This window comes from Carettochelys insculpta, chromosome 3 (genome assembly GCF_033958435.1).
Source record: "Carettochelys insculpta isolate YL-2023 chromosome 3, ASM3395843v1, whole genome shotgun sequence".
Taxonomy (NCBI): Eukaryota; Metazoa; Chordata; order Testudines; family Carettochelyidae; genus Carettochelys; species Carettochelys insculpta.
Window position 1 is genome coordinate 96,242,268 of NC_134139.1, and position 16,624 is coordinate 96,258,891.

General features: G+C 47.2%; 1 protein-coding gene across 6 annotated transcripts in view; it reads right to left on the reverse strand.

The window, feature by feature from the left end:
* Nucleotides 1-16,624, reverse strand: part of SASH1 (SAM and SH3 domain containing 1) — a 200,033-nt gene that overhangs the window by 52,571 nt on the left and 130,838 nt on the right. For 3 of the 6 annotated variants that reach the window (XM_074990416.1, XM_074990417.1, XM_074990415.1), the window contains exon 9: nucleotides 10,973-11,105. In XM_074990416.1, coding sequence (XP_074846517.1) covers nucleotides 10,973-11,105 — 133 coding nt within the window. Of the gene's footprint in view, nucleotides 1-10,972; nucleotides 11,106-11,286; nucleotides 11,799-15,977; nucleotides 16,166-16,624 lie in introns of those variants that run through there. The other 3 variants (XM_074990420.1, XM_074990419.1, XM_074990418.1) reach the window with 2 other exon arrangements.

Genomic DNA, 16,624 nt, shown 5'->3' on the forward strand with positions numbered 1-16,624 from the left:
CCTGTCCTCCAACAGGGTGGAGCGCTGGGCACGTGCGCTTCTTTTCTTGCTTCCCCCTTACTAATACCTAGTCCTCCAGAGAGGTGGGCTCAGTGGTATAGGAGGAAGGACCAGGGGACGGAGGCAACGAGGAGGGAGGGAAGGAAAAGGAGGACGGCACAGCGAGGGAGAGGGACGGTCCGCCCTGGGGTGGGCCCTGTCCAGGTCCTGCTGCCGGCCCTGCCTCCCTCTCCTCCACAGACCTGGCTTGAATGCCCGCTTGGGCGCCGGCGCCTGCTTCTTCTTGCCCCTCACCATGTGCCTGGGCATCCTGCGACACCCGAGCGGCGATGGTTCCGTCCGGGGCGGGAAAAGGAGGGGCGGTCCCAGGGCCTGTCGTGGTCGGGGTGTCGCCGGTCGTGTGGCTGGCACCCCCTGTGTCGGAGGAGGTCCCGGGCTCTTCTCTTTCGTGCTGGGCCAGGGGGCAATCCCTCTGGATATGCCCTGCCGCCCGACACACGAAGCACCGGGTCTCCCCCCAGGTGTAAAAGACCCGGTACTGGGCCCCTTGGTGCGGCACCAGTATAGTCCCCTCCTGGGCCACCCCGCCCTGTGCTGCCACCGGCGGCAGTTGGATTCGCACCTGCCAGCGGAAGGAGAGCACGTGCCGTAGGGCGGGGTCTTTGCAGCCAAGAGGGAGGTGACTCAGGACCGACAAGGGTCGGTACAGGGAGGTGAGGAAAGGCAGAAGGGCGGAATTGGGAAGGAAAGGAGGGACAGAGGAGAAAACCACCCGCACGCCCAGGTCCTCAAGCGGCTCCAGGGGCACATAGATGCCCCCAACTGCCAAGCCCCTCTCCACCGCCTCCTGCGTGGCGGCCTCCGACGCCAGGAAGAAAACGATCTTCCCGAACATTCGAGAGGCTGCCACCACGGCCGCGGGCCCCACCACCTGCGCCAACGCCTGCACGTAGGTCTCCACGTGGGGCGAGGCCGACACCATGAGGCAGCGGACTCCGTGCCTCCTGGTGAGGGTGGGGAAGGGGCCGTGACCGTCAGGGATGGTATTCTGAGCGGAGGCGGAGGGAGCAGGGTGCAAGGTAGCCACCGCCACCTGGGCGTACGACCTGGGGTCCGGGGGTTACGAGCCCTCAGGATCAGTGGTGGGAGCAGGGGGGAGGGAAAGAGGGGCTGCAGCAGGTGTATCAGCGGCTGGGGTGGAGGGCCCAGCCATGGGAGGTTTGGCCTTCCAGGCAGGGCTCTTGCCCTTTTTGGTCCCGTGGCCCTTCCTGCCCTTTTGGAGGGGTGGATTAGGGGTGAGGTCACCGGAGGAGGATGCTGCGGCGGGGGCAGCAGGAGCCCCGGAGCCCATGCCCGCGCCCTCAACCGTCACAGAGTTCCCAGCAGCCCTGGATGAGTCGGCCGCTGCTGCAGAGTTGGAAGGAGGGACAGTGGAGGGGGAGGGCGGCATCTATGGACAACCCCCCAGTGGGTGGGGAGGCCATTTTATAAGGTATAAGGATTCGTGAAAAAATGGGAGTGGGGCCTTTAACTAGTGGGGGAGGGGAGAGGGGAAAAAGAAAGAGAAAATGAAAAAGAAAATTGGCTGCCCCTCCCCCACCAGCCAGGCTGAGGACCTGGACAGGCAGGGGTGGGGCAGGAGGGTAAAAAAACAAAGGAAAGGGAACACAAAAAGGCCACAACTCCCCACACAAGATAAGATGGCTCCTGTTTCTGCACTGGGATGTGGGGGGAATTCAAGATGTGTGTGTGGGGAGGTGAGTGCAAGGAAGGGGAAGGGGCTCAGGCACCTAACAAAAGAAGAGGGGGGATTTGCGGGCACAAAGGGGAGGAAGAAAGGGGGTGGCAGAGCCAACCAGAAAGGGGGGAGTAGGGGGGTATAAAGGGAGGGATGTGCCCACAGCAGCTCCTGCAGAGCCTCACAGAAACAGAGGAAGGGGCAGATGGTTAGGGTGGGGCCCAGATGGAGAGGGCCCCAGGGGCAGCTGGGTGTGGGGGGGTGGCAAAGGAGGCAGTGGCTGCAGGGGTGGGGCAGGGACCACACCCTAACACCCCACCCCCAACTATGCAGCCACCCCTGTGGAGCCCTGGTGGAGAGGGACCCCACCTAAACTCATCCCCCCCAGCCACTCCACAGCAAGCTGTGCAGGGAAAGCCTGGCCACCGCCCAAGAAAGCCCCTTACCTCCTCCGAAGCAGCGAGGATGCAGCAGCCAGTAGATGGAGAGTGGGCCCAAAAGGAGGGCCAGAAAATTCCCCCCCAGAAGATGGAAAAAAGGGGGGGAAGGGTACCCCCTTCCCTGCCAAGAGGCAGGGCAGCAAGAGTCCCCCCACACACCACACACCCAGCAGCTCCAGAGGGAAACTAGCCAGGAAGGGTGGAGTGGGGGGAGGAAAGGAGCAACCTGCCCAAGGCAGGGAAAGGGAAGCTGGCCCAAGAAAGGGGCCAAAAGACAGTCTCAGAGGGGGCTGAAGCAGCCAAAGGCTGCCTGTCCCCAAGTACTCACCTCCCAACTGCGGGGCTCCCCAGGTGGGATCCCCGCAGCCTGGAGGACAGAGCGTTTCCGTTCCCTGTCTAGGCCCAGACCTTCACTGGTCAGATAGGCCCTGTGCTCCCTATAAAAGGCTCCCCATCTGGTAGCAGGGGTAAGGTTTTGGGAGGTGCACCAGAGGAGCGGGAGCACGAGCACAGCGAAAAGGTACCACGGGGAAGTGGTGGGCAAAGTGGCCCAGGGTGAAGCTACTACTTTGGGGTAGGTGTAAAGGTCCTGCCAGTTGCCTCTTGTTCTCATAGGGACCCTGGGCTGGAGTCCAGGGTAGAGGGTGGGGCTGGACTCCCTCCACCCTTCCCCTGAGGGATCACTTTACTGGAGCAGGCGCGGGCCTGCAAGGGGATTGGTATTATTCTCCCTGTACTGGTCCTGCCTATGATGAAGATGGCTCGCTAAGCGGAGACCCCTGCCTTTGGAAGGGCCTGGGCAAAAGGGGGGCCTCCGTGAGTCTCTGAGGCAGCACAGATCCGCCAGAAAGAGCAGGGACCCACAGAGGCTGACAAGGGACTTTGTCACATAAAGAATATAAGATTGGCCATACTGCATCAGAGTACTGGCCCACCTAAGTCCATTATACTCTCTTCTCACAGCAGCCAGTGCCAGATATTTCAGAGGAAATGAACAGAACAGCATAATTTGTCATGATCCCATACAGTCATCTGATCACAGCTCCTGGCAGTTTTACAGGTTTAGTGATTGTGTCCTTGATCATCTTGTTTAACAAACATTAATGAACCTGTCATCCTCGAAGATATTATTTTTTGCGGCCCAGTTATGGTTTTGGCCTTCACTTCCTTATGCACTTTATCAACATCAGTTAAGATTTTATAGACTTCTCTCATATCTTCCCTTAGTCTTCTCTTTTCTAAAAGCTGAACAATCCTAGTCTTTTACATCTCTTCATACGAAAACTTCCACACCCTTAAGCCTTTGTGTTGCTTTTCTCTGTAGCTTTTCCAGTTCTAATATACCTTTTCTGAGATGGGGCAAAAGGAATGACATATAATAATCAATGTGTGGTGTAACATAGATAACATATTTTCTGTTTTATCTATCTATCTATCCTTTCCCTAATGGTTCCTAATGTTTTGTTTGTTTTTCAGATTACTTCTGCTCATTGATTGGATGGTTTCACAGAACTACCCACAATGATGTCAAGATCTCTCTCGAGTGGAAAAAGTGGTAATTTAGATGCCACCATTTCATATGTACAGCTGGGATTATTTTTCCTGGGTACATTACTTAACACTTTTCAGCACTGAATTTTCATCTGCATTTGGTTACCCAGTTCAGTGAGATTTCTTGGAAATGCCTCACCAGTAACGAGGAACCTGTGGCCTGCAGGCTGGGGAAACAGCAGAACAAGGAAGCTTTACCCCATGCTAGGCTTGCAGGTTCCACCACTACTGCTCCCACTGGCTGGGAATCACAGCCAATAGGAGTGGTTAAGGGCCATTGCCTGCAAGCACAGGGTGGTGCAGACCCTACTGTGCTCTCTACCCCCTATCGGAGCTGCACCAGGAAGGTGCCCCAGACCCTCCACACCCCCACCTGCTTTTACACACTGCCTCCTGCCACAACAATGCACCCACACTCCCAGCCTGCTCCTGCATCTCACCTCCCACCCACACCCTCCCCTCGCTCCCCTGCAGCCCCCCCTCAAACACCAAACCCTTACACTAGAGTCTGGGGGGGGGGGACAGGGGCGCACAAAATCTACCAGCTTCAGGCCCCCAGAAGAGTTAATCAGGCCCTTGTGGGAAGCCCTGAACCTCGGCAACCTCACTCCCCCAGGAGACTGAAGCTTGAGGGGAGTTTCTTTTTTTTGACCCCCCACTTCTCATTTGGGGGCCACAACTCTGAGAATTTTTTCTCCTTCTTGCTTGGGGTCAGGACAGTGAGGTTTCTTTCAGGGGGCAGGGAGGTTCCATTTGTGTATGGCCGCTGACTGATTTTTCTGTGGATCAGTGGCCTCCAACCGAAAAAAGGCTCCCTACCTCTGCCCTTCATAGTCAGCTTTAGACTGATCAAGAACAATTCTGTATTGTCTGCAAGTTTCACCACCACACTGTTCACCCCCTTTTCCAGGCCACTTACGAATACATTGAACAGTACGGGTTCCCAGTACAGCTCTTGTGGTGATTGCGCTTACTCAGATACTTAACGAGCAGTGGCACAGGAGCCAGCAAACGGCGCTGTGAACATGGGAAGAAGTGGGAGTTCCGTCAGAGGAGGAGGCAACACCCTGCTTCTTAGGGGCAGCGAGTGTGTTTTTGTGAGTAACGTATGTTTTTTCTACTCAGTCTGCAGAGGCTGATAGGGCAAGTATGCTCTGAGAGAAGCAGAAACTTGATGACAGGGTCTATGAAGACAGCCAAGTAGACATCCAGTGGCAAAGGGGACAGCAAACAGGGCTGTAAACAGGAGGCTGAAAGGGAGCTTGTAAAGGCAGCGTGGGGGAGAGTTATATGTGGTGTTCTTGTTTTGTATGCTTTGTGTGTTAATTCTTCCTGGACAGGAATTGAGACAGGAAAGCTATGACAGACACAGAGGCATTGAACCAAGCAATGGTTGAGACAATGAAGATGACTGGCTGCAGAAGCTGCAGAATGTACAAGATCAGAGAGTAGGTATGCAAAAAGCATTTTGTTTGTGTGAAGAGCATCTTGCTAGTACTGTTAGGGGGAAAAAAACCCAAGGTTTGGAGATGCAGGTGGAAACTATGGTGGAGTTTCAAAGGGGATTTGAGTGGATAGTAGATGGAAGGCAAAAGGAAGCTGAAGGGAAAAATCAAGAGACTCAGATGCAATCTGGACAGACGAACTCTGACAGGAGACTGTTGGGTGAGGAAAGTGGCCAGTGAGAGCCTGTGACTACGTGACTCAGGCAGAGGAAAAGATTGGCCAGTGAGGGAGACTAGAGGTCAGGAACAGGCCTGCTGTGTTGAACATAAAAGGTGAGGAGCAGGTTGTAACTGAAGGATGGAGAGCAAAGAAAACAAAAAGAGCAGCCAGTCCAGCGGAAAGAGAGGAAAAGTCAATGGAGCTACCCAGAGCTGGCTAACCAGGAAAGGGCTCATAGTGAGCCAATCAGAGGGCAGCTTGCTGGGTTGGCCCCGTTTATAAGGAGCTGCTCAGCAGAGCAGTAGGCAGTTGGGTCCTGACCAGGGTGGGTATAGGACAGGTTCCCAGAGAGGGAGCACCTTCAGCAGAGCAATAATCAATAGGCTCAGGGGAGCCAGAGAGAGAGGGGTTCTAGCCTGACATCTACCAGGCTGACCTTGATACCAGGGCTAAGAAAATGCAAGTTGGTCTCAGGGGAAGTGGCCCAGGGAACAGGAGGCAGTAGAGGGGAGTGAAGGAGGACAGGACAAGGCTGATGCCCGAGGACCTCTGGGGGTGGGATACAGAGTAGTTAGTGGGCAGGCCCAAGTGCGGCTTCCCACTTACACCCCACCTTGCCACCTGTGGCCAATACAGATTGCAGATTGTTCCTGAGGTGAGGGGCTATACAGTGGCAGGTGTAAAGACTGGAGACTGCTGATACCCCGGAAGGGGGTGAGAGACTGTGGCAGTGGGCACTCCCAGAGGGCAGAGTCCCAGAGGGCACATTGTAGCCCTGGAAGCAACATGTCTGGATGGTGGAGACATCATATAGTGATGATGTGCAAGACATCGTCCAGAAGAGGGCACCCTGCTGATGCATAGAGCTAATTGCCTGAGTGACCAGCAGGAGGTGCCGCAGCAGAGACCACTTACACACACAAACATTACAGAAGTTAAAGGATTATTTAAGGAAGTGGACCGGATTGGGAAACTCAAGGACCTGCACCTGGGGAAGGCTTGGAAGCACTTTAAAACAAAGTTGCATAAACAATCTGACACTTGCATCCTAAGAAAAAGTGTATGTGTGTTGTGGGGGGAAGAAACTGTAAGAAAGGGAAGTAGATGAAGTTGGATTAGCAAGTATCTCAAACAGGTGATTAACTGCAAGACTTAAAAGGTTTGGCAGATGGGTCGGGTCAGCCAGAAAAATCACCCCTTGGAGATCACAAAGTGTAGAGATAAAGTAAGAACTGCCAAAAGGCAAGCAGCACTGGCTCTTGCAAAGGAAATTAAGATCAATATTAAAAAGGTTTTATAGCCAGATAAATAAAAAGAAAACAAAGCAGGAAGAAACGGGACCTCTGAAGAGGATGTTTGAAGATGGGGTGGAGAGTAAAGATAATCTAGGCATGGCCCAACACCTCAATTTTTAATAAAACTAGTGAAAAGTTTTTGGGGATAGTGGCAGGCTGGGTAATGGGAAGGATGTTGAAAATAGAAATTACCACATCCAAGGTAGAAGTGAAAATCAATGGGACTAAACTGGGGCTGGGAGGTAGAGAGGAGGGCAGGTTACAGAATGTTCATCCAAGACTGTTATAAAAACTGGCATTGAAAATGCAACCCCAATAGCAGGGATCTGTAATGAATCTGTAAACTCAGCAGTTAAACCCTGTTGCTAAAATATTTTTAAGTGAAGTGGGGAAAAAAGATATCTGGGAAACTACTGGCCTGACAGTTTGACCTCAATTGCATGAAAGGTCTTGGAAGACATTCTGGAAGGGAAAGTAAAATGTATAACTAAGGATATAAAGGCAAATGGGACAAACTACAATATGGTTTTATAACATACATTATGCATGATTAGTCTGATTTCCATTGAGAAGATAATCCATTTTTTAGACAATCTACTTGGATTTCAGTAAGGCATTTGATACAGTTCCACATGGAACATTGTTAGTTAAACTGAAGACATGGATTAATAGGAGAATTGAAAAGTGAATAATGAACTAGTTAAAGGGGAAACTACAATTGGTCACAATGAAAGGTGAACTATTAAGCTGAAAGGAGGTTACTAGTGGAGTTACTGATGAACTGGTCTTGGGACTAATCTTATTTAACATATTTATTAATGGGAGTGTGCTAATGAATTTTGCGGATGACACAAAATTGGGATGTACTGCCAATACAGCAGAGAATTGGACTATCATACAAGAAGATCTCTATGACCTTGAGAATTGGAAATAATAAATGAGATGAAATTTAGTAGTGTGAAGTGCAATTTATACACTTAGGTTGTAACAGCAAAATTTTTGCTACAAATTGAAGACTTATCATTGGAGGTGACAGAGAAAGACAGACCTGGGTGCATTGGTTAATTCTGGTATGACTATAGGCCATCAAGGTAATGCAGCCAGGAAAAAGGCTAATGCAGTCCTATGATACATCAGGTGAAGTATTTCCAGCAGATAAAGGGAAGTATTAGAACCATTATACAAGGCATTTGTGAGACCTTATCTATGATACTGTGTGCGACTGCTGGTTTTCCATGTTTAAGAAAGATTAATTCAACCCAGAACAGGTAGAGAGAAGGGCTACTGGGATGATCTGAGGGCTGGAAAAACCTTCCAAATGGGAAGTATCTAATGAAGTGGGTCTTTGCCCATGAAAGCTTATGCTCCAAAAAATGTGTTAGTCTGTAAGGTGCCACAGCACTTCTGGTCGTTTCTACCAAATAAGTGGAAACTCAAAGGCTTGTTTAGTCTAATCAGAAGAAGGCTAATGAATATATGATTGTTCTGTGAGAACACCTCAGAGGTATAAATACCAGGGAAGGAGAGGAATTATTTAAGCTAAATGCCATTGTGGACAAAAGAACAAATGGATGAACCCAAGTTCAGGCTTGGAAATGGATGAGGGTTTCTAACCACTGGAGAGGTGAAGTGTTGGAACAGCTTTCCAAAGGAAGCAGTGGGAGGGTGGGGGGAACAAAAAACAAAACCTAACTGGTTTTAAGACTGAGCTTCATATGTTGATGGAGGGGATGGGATGAGAAGACTGCCTATATTGGCAACAACTGGCGATGGCACACTAGAAGGGGAGGGCTCTGTGTTACTCCCGATTTCTTTCCTGGCATCTGGCTGCTAGGTCTTGTACATGTGCTCAGGGTCTATCTGATCATTGTCTATGGAGTCAGAATGGAATTTTCACTTGGGTCAGGAGTGGCAGAGACCCTGGTGAGTCATTTTTGGTTCTGGGTTTTTTTTGCCTCTCTACAGCATAGGGCATGAGTGACTTGCAGGTTTAAACTAGTGTAAAAGGCGGATTGGCTGTGGAGAAGATTGGAGCAAACAGCTCATCAGCACAGGTGAGACAAAATCCAGTCAAATTCTGTCGAAATTTCTGAATAGGCTAAGCTCCCTGCTTTGGCTGCTCCTGTTTCTACCAGCCTCACACTCTGCTGACTTTTCTCTTCAGGTTGTCAACTTTCTAACTGCATAAAACCGAACGCCCTTTGCCCCACCCCTTCTCCAAGGCATTACCCCCACTCACTCCACTCCCCCACTTTCTCATTTTCACTGGGCTGGGGCAGGAGGTTGGGTGAGGGCTTTAGCAGTGGATGCAGGGAGGGGCTCTGGCTCGGACAGGAGACCGAAGTGTGGCAGGGCTCTGACATGGGGCCAGAGATGAAGGGCTCGGAGTACAGGAGGGGCTCAGGGATCTGGCAGGGGGCCAAGGTGTTCAGTGTGCATGCAGGGGCTCATGGCTGGAGCAGGGAGTTGAGGCGTGGAAGGGGGCTAGATGTGTGAGCGCCGGCTGGGTGGTGTTTATCTCATGGGGCTCCTGGCAGTTGCCAGCATCTCTGGCTCCATGCGGAAGGACCAGGGGTCTCTGTGCACTGCCTGTGCCTGCAGGCACTGCTCTTTCAGCTCCCTTTGGCCATGGTTCCTGGTCATGGGAGCTGTGGAGCCAATGGTCATGGCAGAGAACACAGAGCCCCCATGGCTTCCCCTGTGCCTAGGAGCTGGGTATGCCAGCCATTTCCAGAGCACTGCCTGAGTCAGGGCAGGAAAGGATCCTGTTTTAGCCCTGCTAACTGGACTGGTCAAAAACCTATTCTCTTTGCAATATCCTTTTCAAATTCCACATGGTGGGGAGGCAGGAGATGGTCAGGTGTCTTAGTTTACCCAGGTAAACAGGTCTTAGTTTACCCAGAATGTATGGGTGTCACTCCTGCAGTTATGGGTCTTAAGGGTTCTTGAAGGAAGGAGTAGCCACAGATGGGCCTCATCCTATCCCCTTCCTCCTAGTGTGACAGTTCCTGGAGAGGCAGCTCCACCACAGTAGGGTTTTCACTCAGAGGCTGTATTTTCGCTGCAGATTTAACTTGGCCTCCTACTTAGGTTTTACCCCAACCCTCTCCCATCCACACGCAAAATCCTATCACTCCATGGTGAGTGGTACTGTCAACCCAAGCTAGCTGATTTATACAGGGCTAGAGGTTAAAACGTGAGTGAGGCCTTCACTCAAGCTGTCAACCCACCTACCTCACAGCAAGAATAGGGGTTAAAATCAGCTGAGTGATGAGTGCTCTCTAGTGCCTTCATAACTCCATCCCTGCCCAGAAGGACAGACAAGTTCTCTCACAATTCACTGAGAGGGAACCACACAGTGACTCAGTATACTGCAGCACAAAGGGACAATGGGAAATGACTCTAGAAGTCCTACCCACACACATAAATGAGTGCAGCGTAAGTGAGAGGATCCAGTAACTTGGGTATGGCTTTGCATTACGGCTGCTCACATACAACCCGGGCTAACTCCAGTGCTTTGATCCAAGTATGGATACCCCAATTAAGTGCACTGTAGACCTAAAAATGGTGACCATCTCTGCATCTCTCCCTCGGTGCTCTCTCAACCAGCAGCATGGCTCTTGCATGCTGTAATTGATGTGTTAGGTGGTTTTCACCAAGATTACAGAAGGCACAGAGAGAGAGTTAATACAGCAAGAATACATTATAGAAATTCCCAGGCCTTGCCAAAGGATGAAGCCATGTTGAACAGTTCCACTTTCACCAACCAGGTTCTCTCCTTCCAAATCATTAGAGCTGCAATTGGGGAAATCCTTGCTAAGGTGCCTCCAAAGGCTTGGAAGAAGAGGACCTAGTCAGAGTGGCTTTGCTTCACTCCTTGAGACATAATAGGGGCACCAATGTGGTGAAATTTCTGCTACCCATCATTATTCCCACAAAATACAAGCAGGGATGAAAACATAAAGCCAAGCTCTAACCTCCTGACAAAAGGGCTCGCCAATATTGCACTGGCAGCACTAACAGACTTTCAACTGTAGCAGTAAACACTTCCCAAACAGCCAGACTGCTCTCCTTAAAGTCTTAAAACAGCTGGGATCACTCAGTCTTTATAGAAACCAGCACCCAATTTCACAGAGCCGCAAGTTTGTGGTGATGAGCACAACCATTCTAATTACCCCTCAAGCAGAATTCTTCCCACCCACCCCCGGCCTCCTCTGTTCAACAAAGAAATAAAGTCACCCATTCAGCTTAATTGAGAATAACTGTATGCACTTTGCTTTTACCTTCCGTGCTGGGTTTTTTCATTTCTTCCACCCTAATTAATTTCTTTCTGACTCTGCGAGTAGAGTTAACCAGTTTGTGCAACCTCTTAAACTTCACCGACTCCTCTGTTTCATCATCCGATTGTTCTCTTGACTGGCAAAGAAACAAAGGGAATGTTAATAAAGTAATTGTTCCGCAGCTTGCTTCTTGAAGTCTAGTTAACCCGACCCAGCTGCTACTTTGTGCCAAGGCAGCTCTAACTGGGGTTATATTCTCAGCCCATGTCAGAGAGAAATGTTTAAATTATTGAGCAGTTTCAAAGTGCATAACATACCATTTTGACTTCTAATTCTGTGCAATGCGAGGTCCTAAAAGCTCTGAAATACATTGCTGCCCTTGTCTTCGTTTTCATGCATTGTGTAATAACTACTTCCACATCTTCTTTCAATGCACTGCAGGCAGGGCTCTTCTTACCATACCAGTTATGCTCCTGTGGTTTGGGTCAGGCACTGGTTTGTCTGAACTGTCGGAACTTGCCGTTTAAACCTGGTTATAAACAGCTTCTCCAAACTGAAACTCTATTATTGACTTTTTCCAGTCTTCCCAGAAAATCCAAACCAGCAGCAGGAGAAGGGAAGGACGAGACTTCATTCTGTCTCACTCACTTGCTACACGCCGCCACAGCTACAAAATCCACTCTTCTCCTCCTCCCCCTACTCCACACTCCTTCTGTAGGCTTTCAAGGCTAGGCTTAAAGATGGACACAGCATTCCTCCAACAATGACCAAGGGAAAACTCTGACCTTTTCAGATATACAGTATAGCCCATATTCCCTAACATCCCGTTTCATTTTGCATCTGATCCATTATGCTCAGTTCCAGCTGTTTTCCCTCAAGTATCAAACATTACAGAGGCAAAAAAATATTCACTCGCTCCAGCAGCAGTGACACAACAAGCTGAAACAATTTATTCCTTGTAGATGAAATGAGGGCTCCAATTTTTGAGACAGATCCAACATTCAATATGCTACTTCCTCTGTTTTAATCTATTTAGAATGTAAAAAAAAAAAGTGGGGTGTGGGGGGGAAGGCTTTCCAGTGCTTACAAGTACAGCACTGACCCTATATACAGTGCATTCCAGAAAGCACTGCCAATTCCAGCTGGAGTACTGCACAGATTGTATACCTCTGTCTTTGTGTAGAACCCCAGCCAATTCATCACGTTCTGAGGTCCAACTCAAAAATCCTAATGCATCTTCCTCCCAATGAACTTCAGATCACCAGAGCTTGAATGTCAGACTGTATCCTTTCCTTCTCATGGGGAAAAAACCCAACCCTCCTGATTTTACTGAATCCTCAGCTGTTTAAAGGTAGCAAAATGGGAGAGCGTATAGGTTTTTAAAATGCACAAAAGTCAGAATGAAGTAACACTATATGCCACAAGGATGTCAAACAGAAAATACACAGGGGTATATTTTCAAGGCAAAAATAGCACTGAGATACCTCTTATAGAAAGTCAATGGGAATTGGCACAGCTTTGAAAATATATCCCTCATTGGGCCACAGTTTGTCCTGGTGCCATTCCTTTGAAGCCAGTGGAGTTGTACCAGCAGAGCATTTGACCACATTCTTCAATTTACTTGATTAAAACAAAATTCTCCTTATTCTAAAATAAAATGTCTTTTGGTCTAATACAGTATAGCTGTTCCAGTGTTGCTAAATAGAAGAATCCAAAATAGCCAGTGAGCACATTTTTCATACGGACCAGCACAGGACATAATTAGTTACCCTGAGCTAAAGATGATTATTTTATCACAACAAAGTAGGACATTAGCAGTCTGATTTAAATTAAGATAAATATGGCACATGACGAACTATACAGATCAGAAATTGGAGCTGATATGAGTTAGGTGTTTACAGCAAATATATCTTATCAAACATCTTTGGCTTGGATAAGCAAAGGAAAACGGGGCTTTAGGAAGACATATAATCAGGACTTCATTATATTATTTACATCATAATGCAATTATCATCCAAATCTTCCACATGAAAACACACTTGCATTAGAGCAAACTGCGGAACTCCCCTATGAAGCAGGTGAGTGTGTAGCACAGATTTTCTATTTATGGGTGTTTTTGGGGGCTGGGTAGAGAAGAGACACTGTTAATACCTTTATGGGCTAGAGCTTATACATCTTCCATTACAAGTGGTAGTCACAAGAGCTTTGCCTGAATTTTGTTGGTTAAACTTTTTTTGCTGGAAAATGCTAATTCTCTGAAATTGAAACGGTTTGTTGGAAAGGCTAGGGTTTCGCAAATAGCTCATTTCAAAAGCAATTTTGAAAAAAGTTTTGAACCAGGATATTTTCATATTTTCTAAAGAAAAAGTTCCACATTTTGATTTGAAATGGCTTTCCAGTTTGAAATGTAAATGTTTAAAAATATAAAAAGGTCAAAACTGGAAAAAAATGTGTCAAAACTATCAAGATGTTCTGATTAGCCTGATTCTCTTCTCTCTCTTTTTACGTTTTGCTTCTCAAATTTTCTTTAACATTTCAACTTTTCATCCCAATTTGGGATGGGAAAAATATTCAGTCTCAAAATTTCTCACAAGGTAGGAAAACCATTTCCCACCCTATTCCAGCAAACATTCTTTTGTAGGCTTTTTCAGTGCTGGTTGCAATCAAAGTTAGAGACATCTTCTGAAGTCTTTCAGTCCATTGTAACAACACAAAAGCTCGGGCACAACCGCTGAGTATAAAGGGGAGACTTTTACAAAGTGTTACCTTGAGGTGACACAATTTTATAGGTAACAAAGGAAATATATTTTACAATCAATGTTTTCCTGAAGGGAAAAGGTCCCACAATGATCAAGGGCAGCAATCATGAAGGGCACTTTATAGCAGTCAGCATGGTAGGTTTCCCACTGAGAGGTCAGAGGGAGCTTACGGAGCAGTGAGTCCATAAATGTTTTATTGCTACATGTATAAGGCTATCCTATTACACTAAATTTCAGCACAGCTAACCCTTTCTGTACAGCACATAGAAGCATATAATATGCATAACACTCTGAACTCTTAAGTAGCCTTGTTAAGAGGTCTTCCTGAATATTTCAAGGGGAAACAAAGGGGTTTACAGTATTGTAAATAGGAATAACCTAAGTTCCATCTTTACTGCTTCACATTTTTTCCACCCAAAAGCCCATATGGCTCAACTTTTAATTATTTTGGCTAATGCTGTATGTAGTAATTCTGTGGTAAATGCTCAAGTGTTTCATTTCTAGTTTCCATGGCAACATTACATCAGATTGCAGACAGCTGGCTCCACAGTTTTAAACCATAACAAATTGACCAAGCCAATACACAGAATTATACTTGCTTTAAAGAGACAGTGCATCATTCTGTAGCCAGTGGAATAGAGCAAAGCCTCTGGGGCTGATTTGGCACTTATGCTAGGGCGGAGTCTCCTTTCTCAGCATCTTTTGGAACAAGTGCATCTTTGACACATCTGCAGTGTTCTAATAGGGCAGAAACTGGGCCAGTTTGGACAACTCTATTGCACAACCGCACGAAGGGCTACAGGGAAATGGGATTTAAATTAGCAGCATCTGTCAATAGCAAGGATTGCACACAGACAACAGCAACAACCACACATTGAAAGACTGGAGAAGTATAACACTGCATTGGGGCTGCAGCCTCAGCTTTTTCTCCAAGAACAAGTGTGACCATAATACTGTGAAAATGCTCTGCAAACCTGAACTGTGCCATCACCTTTGCTCCCTGAGTCAGTTCCGCATGCAACCTCCTTTTCCTCCGTCAATAGCTATGCTTAAAACCCATTTTTTCCCCACAGTCCCTCAAGACCAAAATTAGAACAATTTTTAAAGAAGTATTTGTTTGAAAAGCCACGAGAAGACTAACAGAAGCATTGCAGCCCCCAGCGTACTGTTCACAACCCATCCTGCCTGAATTTTGTTTGTTTGTTTGTTTTGTTTCCTTCCCCTTCAGCTTTTTTTATGCTGTCAGTTTAGCACACCAGTTCTTTGGGGCAAAGATGTGCGCCTTGTTCTATATCTATGCCACATCCACTATAGGTAGTATATAAATAATACAAGGGAGCAAACCTAAGTTCCCCAGTTGAATTAACATGTCACAAAGGAGGTTCACATTTACGAGGGTATTTGGAATTACTGTACAAGTGTAAAACAGGCGTAGCTGATGCGGTGCAGAGAAATTCTTGGGATCACTTCAGAGTTTCAGAGGCATTCCTTGTAAAACACATAATGTACAATTGCTTACTAACCCATTTCTACTAGAACAGACATATTTAAGAAATATTAGGGCCATGTCCAGATAAAGTCAGCTTACTTGATTTATCTGCTTCAGCTCTGTAAACAGAAACATACATGATGCTTTAGTTAAGCTGTATGAAGCTATTTGGAAAGATGTCAAACTTCTAAAATTAATTTCATGCCCCAGTAAAAAGTTTTTTCCTGTACTGAACCAGAAAATCTCTTAATCTGAAAATCTGAGCCCAAATTGCGATCATGTTTGAACAGTCAGACAATTTTTGGAGGGGCAAACTGGGGAAAATATACAAGTTCTAATTATGGGGCGTATCATACAACACCACTTATTAATCATTCCAGCACTTCAATACTATGTCAAAGCAAAGAGATTTTTTGCCTGTAATGAGAGCCATGGCTACACGTGTCCCTTCTCTCTCTCTCTCTCTGAAACAAGCTTTATGTTCACCCCCCTAAAAAAAAATCATTTTACTATCAGGGGAAGTAAAAAAAAAAAAAAAAAAAAAAAAAAAAAAAAAAAAAATGCTGCCAGACTATAGTCAGAGACAGGAAAATAGAACAGAAGTAAGTATAAAGTCCCAAGGAAAGGAAAAAAGGAGACAAGAAAAGCTCAGTATGTTCTGTGGTGCCTAAGAATAACCACAAAAGCCCCTCACCCCCTCTTTCTCTCTGAGACAGGAGGCACATCTTTTCCACATCACACCACACGCTGAATGACTTACCGGCTTCGGCATTTATAGGCCTACAGCTCAGCTCCGAATAATCCCCACAAGTGCTCAACTTCTGCTCTGTTAGCTTCGTTACCCTATAATTTAGGATTAGGCACTTCTTCTTAAGTGCTATATTCGATTACTATCCTGTGCACAAGACACCTCTTCTCTGCAGTTACATTATCAGTCATCACACTGGCTCTGACTCCACTGCTTAACATGTGAGGAAGGAAAAAAGCATGTTGCTGGAGTCAATTAGCTTCTTTCTGCTCACTGACCGATTCCTCCAGTTACTTGCTAGCTGCATTGCAAGAAAGGCATAAGTCATCAGCTCTAAGCAAATCTTCTATTCACCACAAGGAAAAAAGGGAGTGTTGTACATGGCAAACAATCCCGGTTTTCACTGACGAAGGCTTGCTGACCTCTTGCTGGCCTCCAGTTCCTTAATTACTGTCTATGGAATTTCAGTGAAAGAAAAAAAAATCTGTGCAAACCCAGGATGAGGAACTAAACCCTCAAACACTACTGCTAGAGTGGAGGCTGTATCTCTAGGAAATACAGCTAAAAACTTTCACCAGCTTGGAGTTGGTTTTTTTTATTCTTTTGACAGCAGGCCCCCAGAGAGATCCCCACTCAACAGAACCCTCGCCTGAATATTA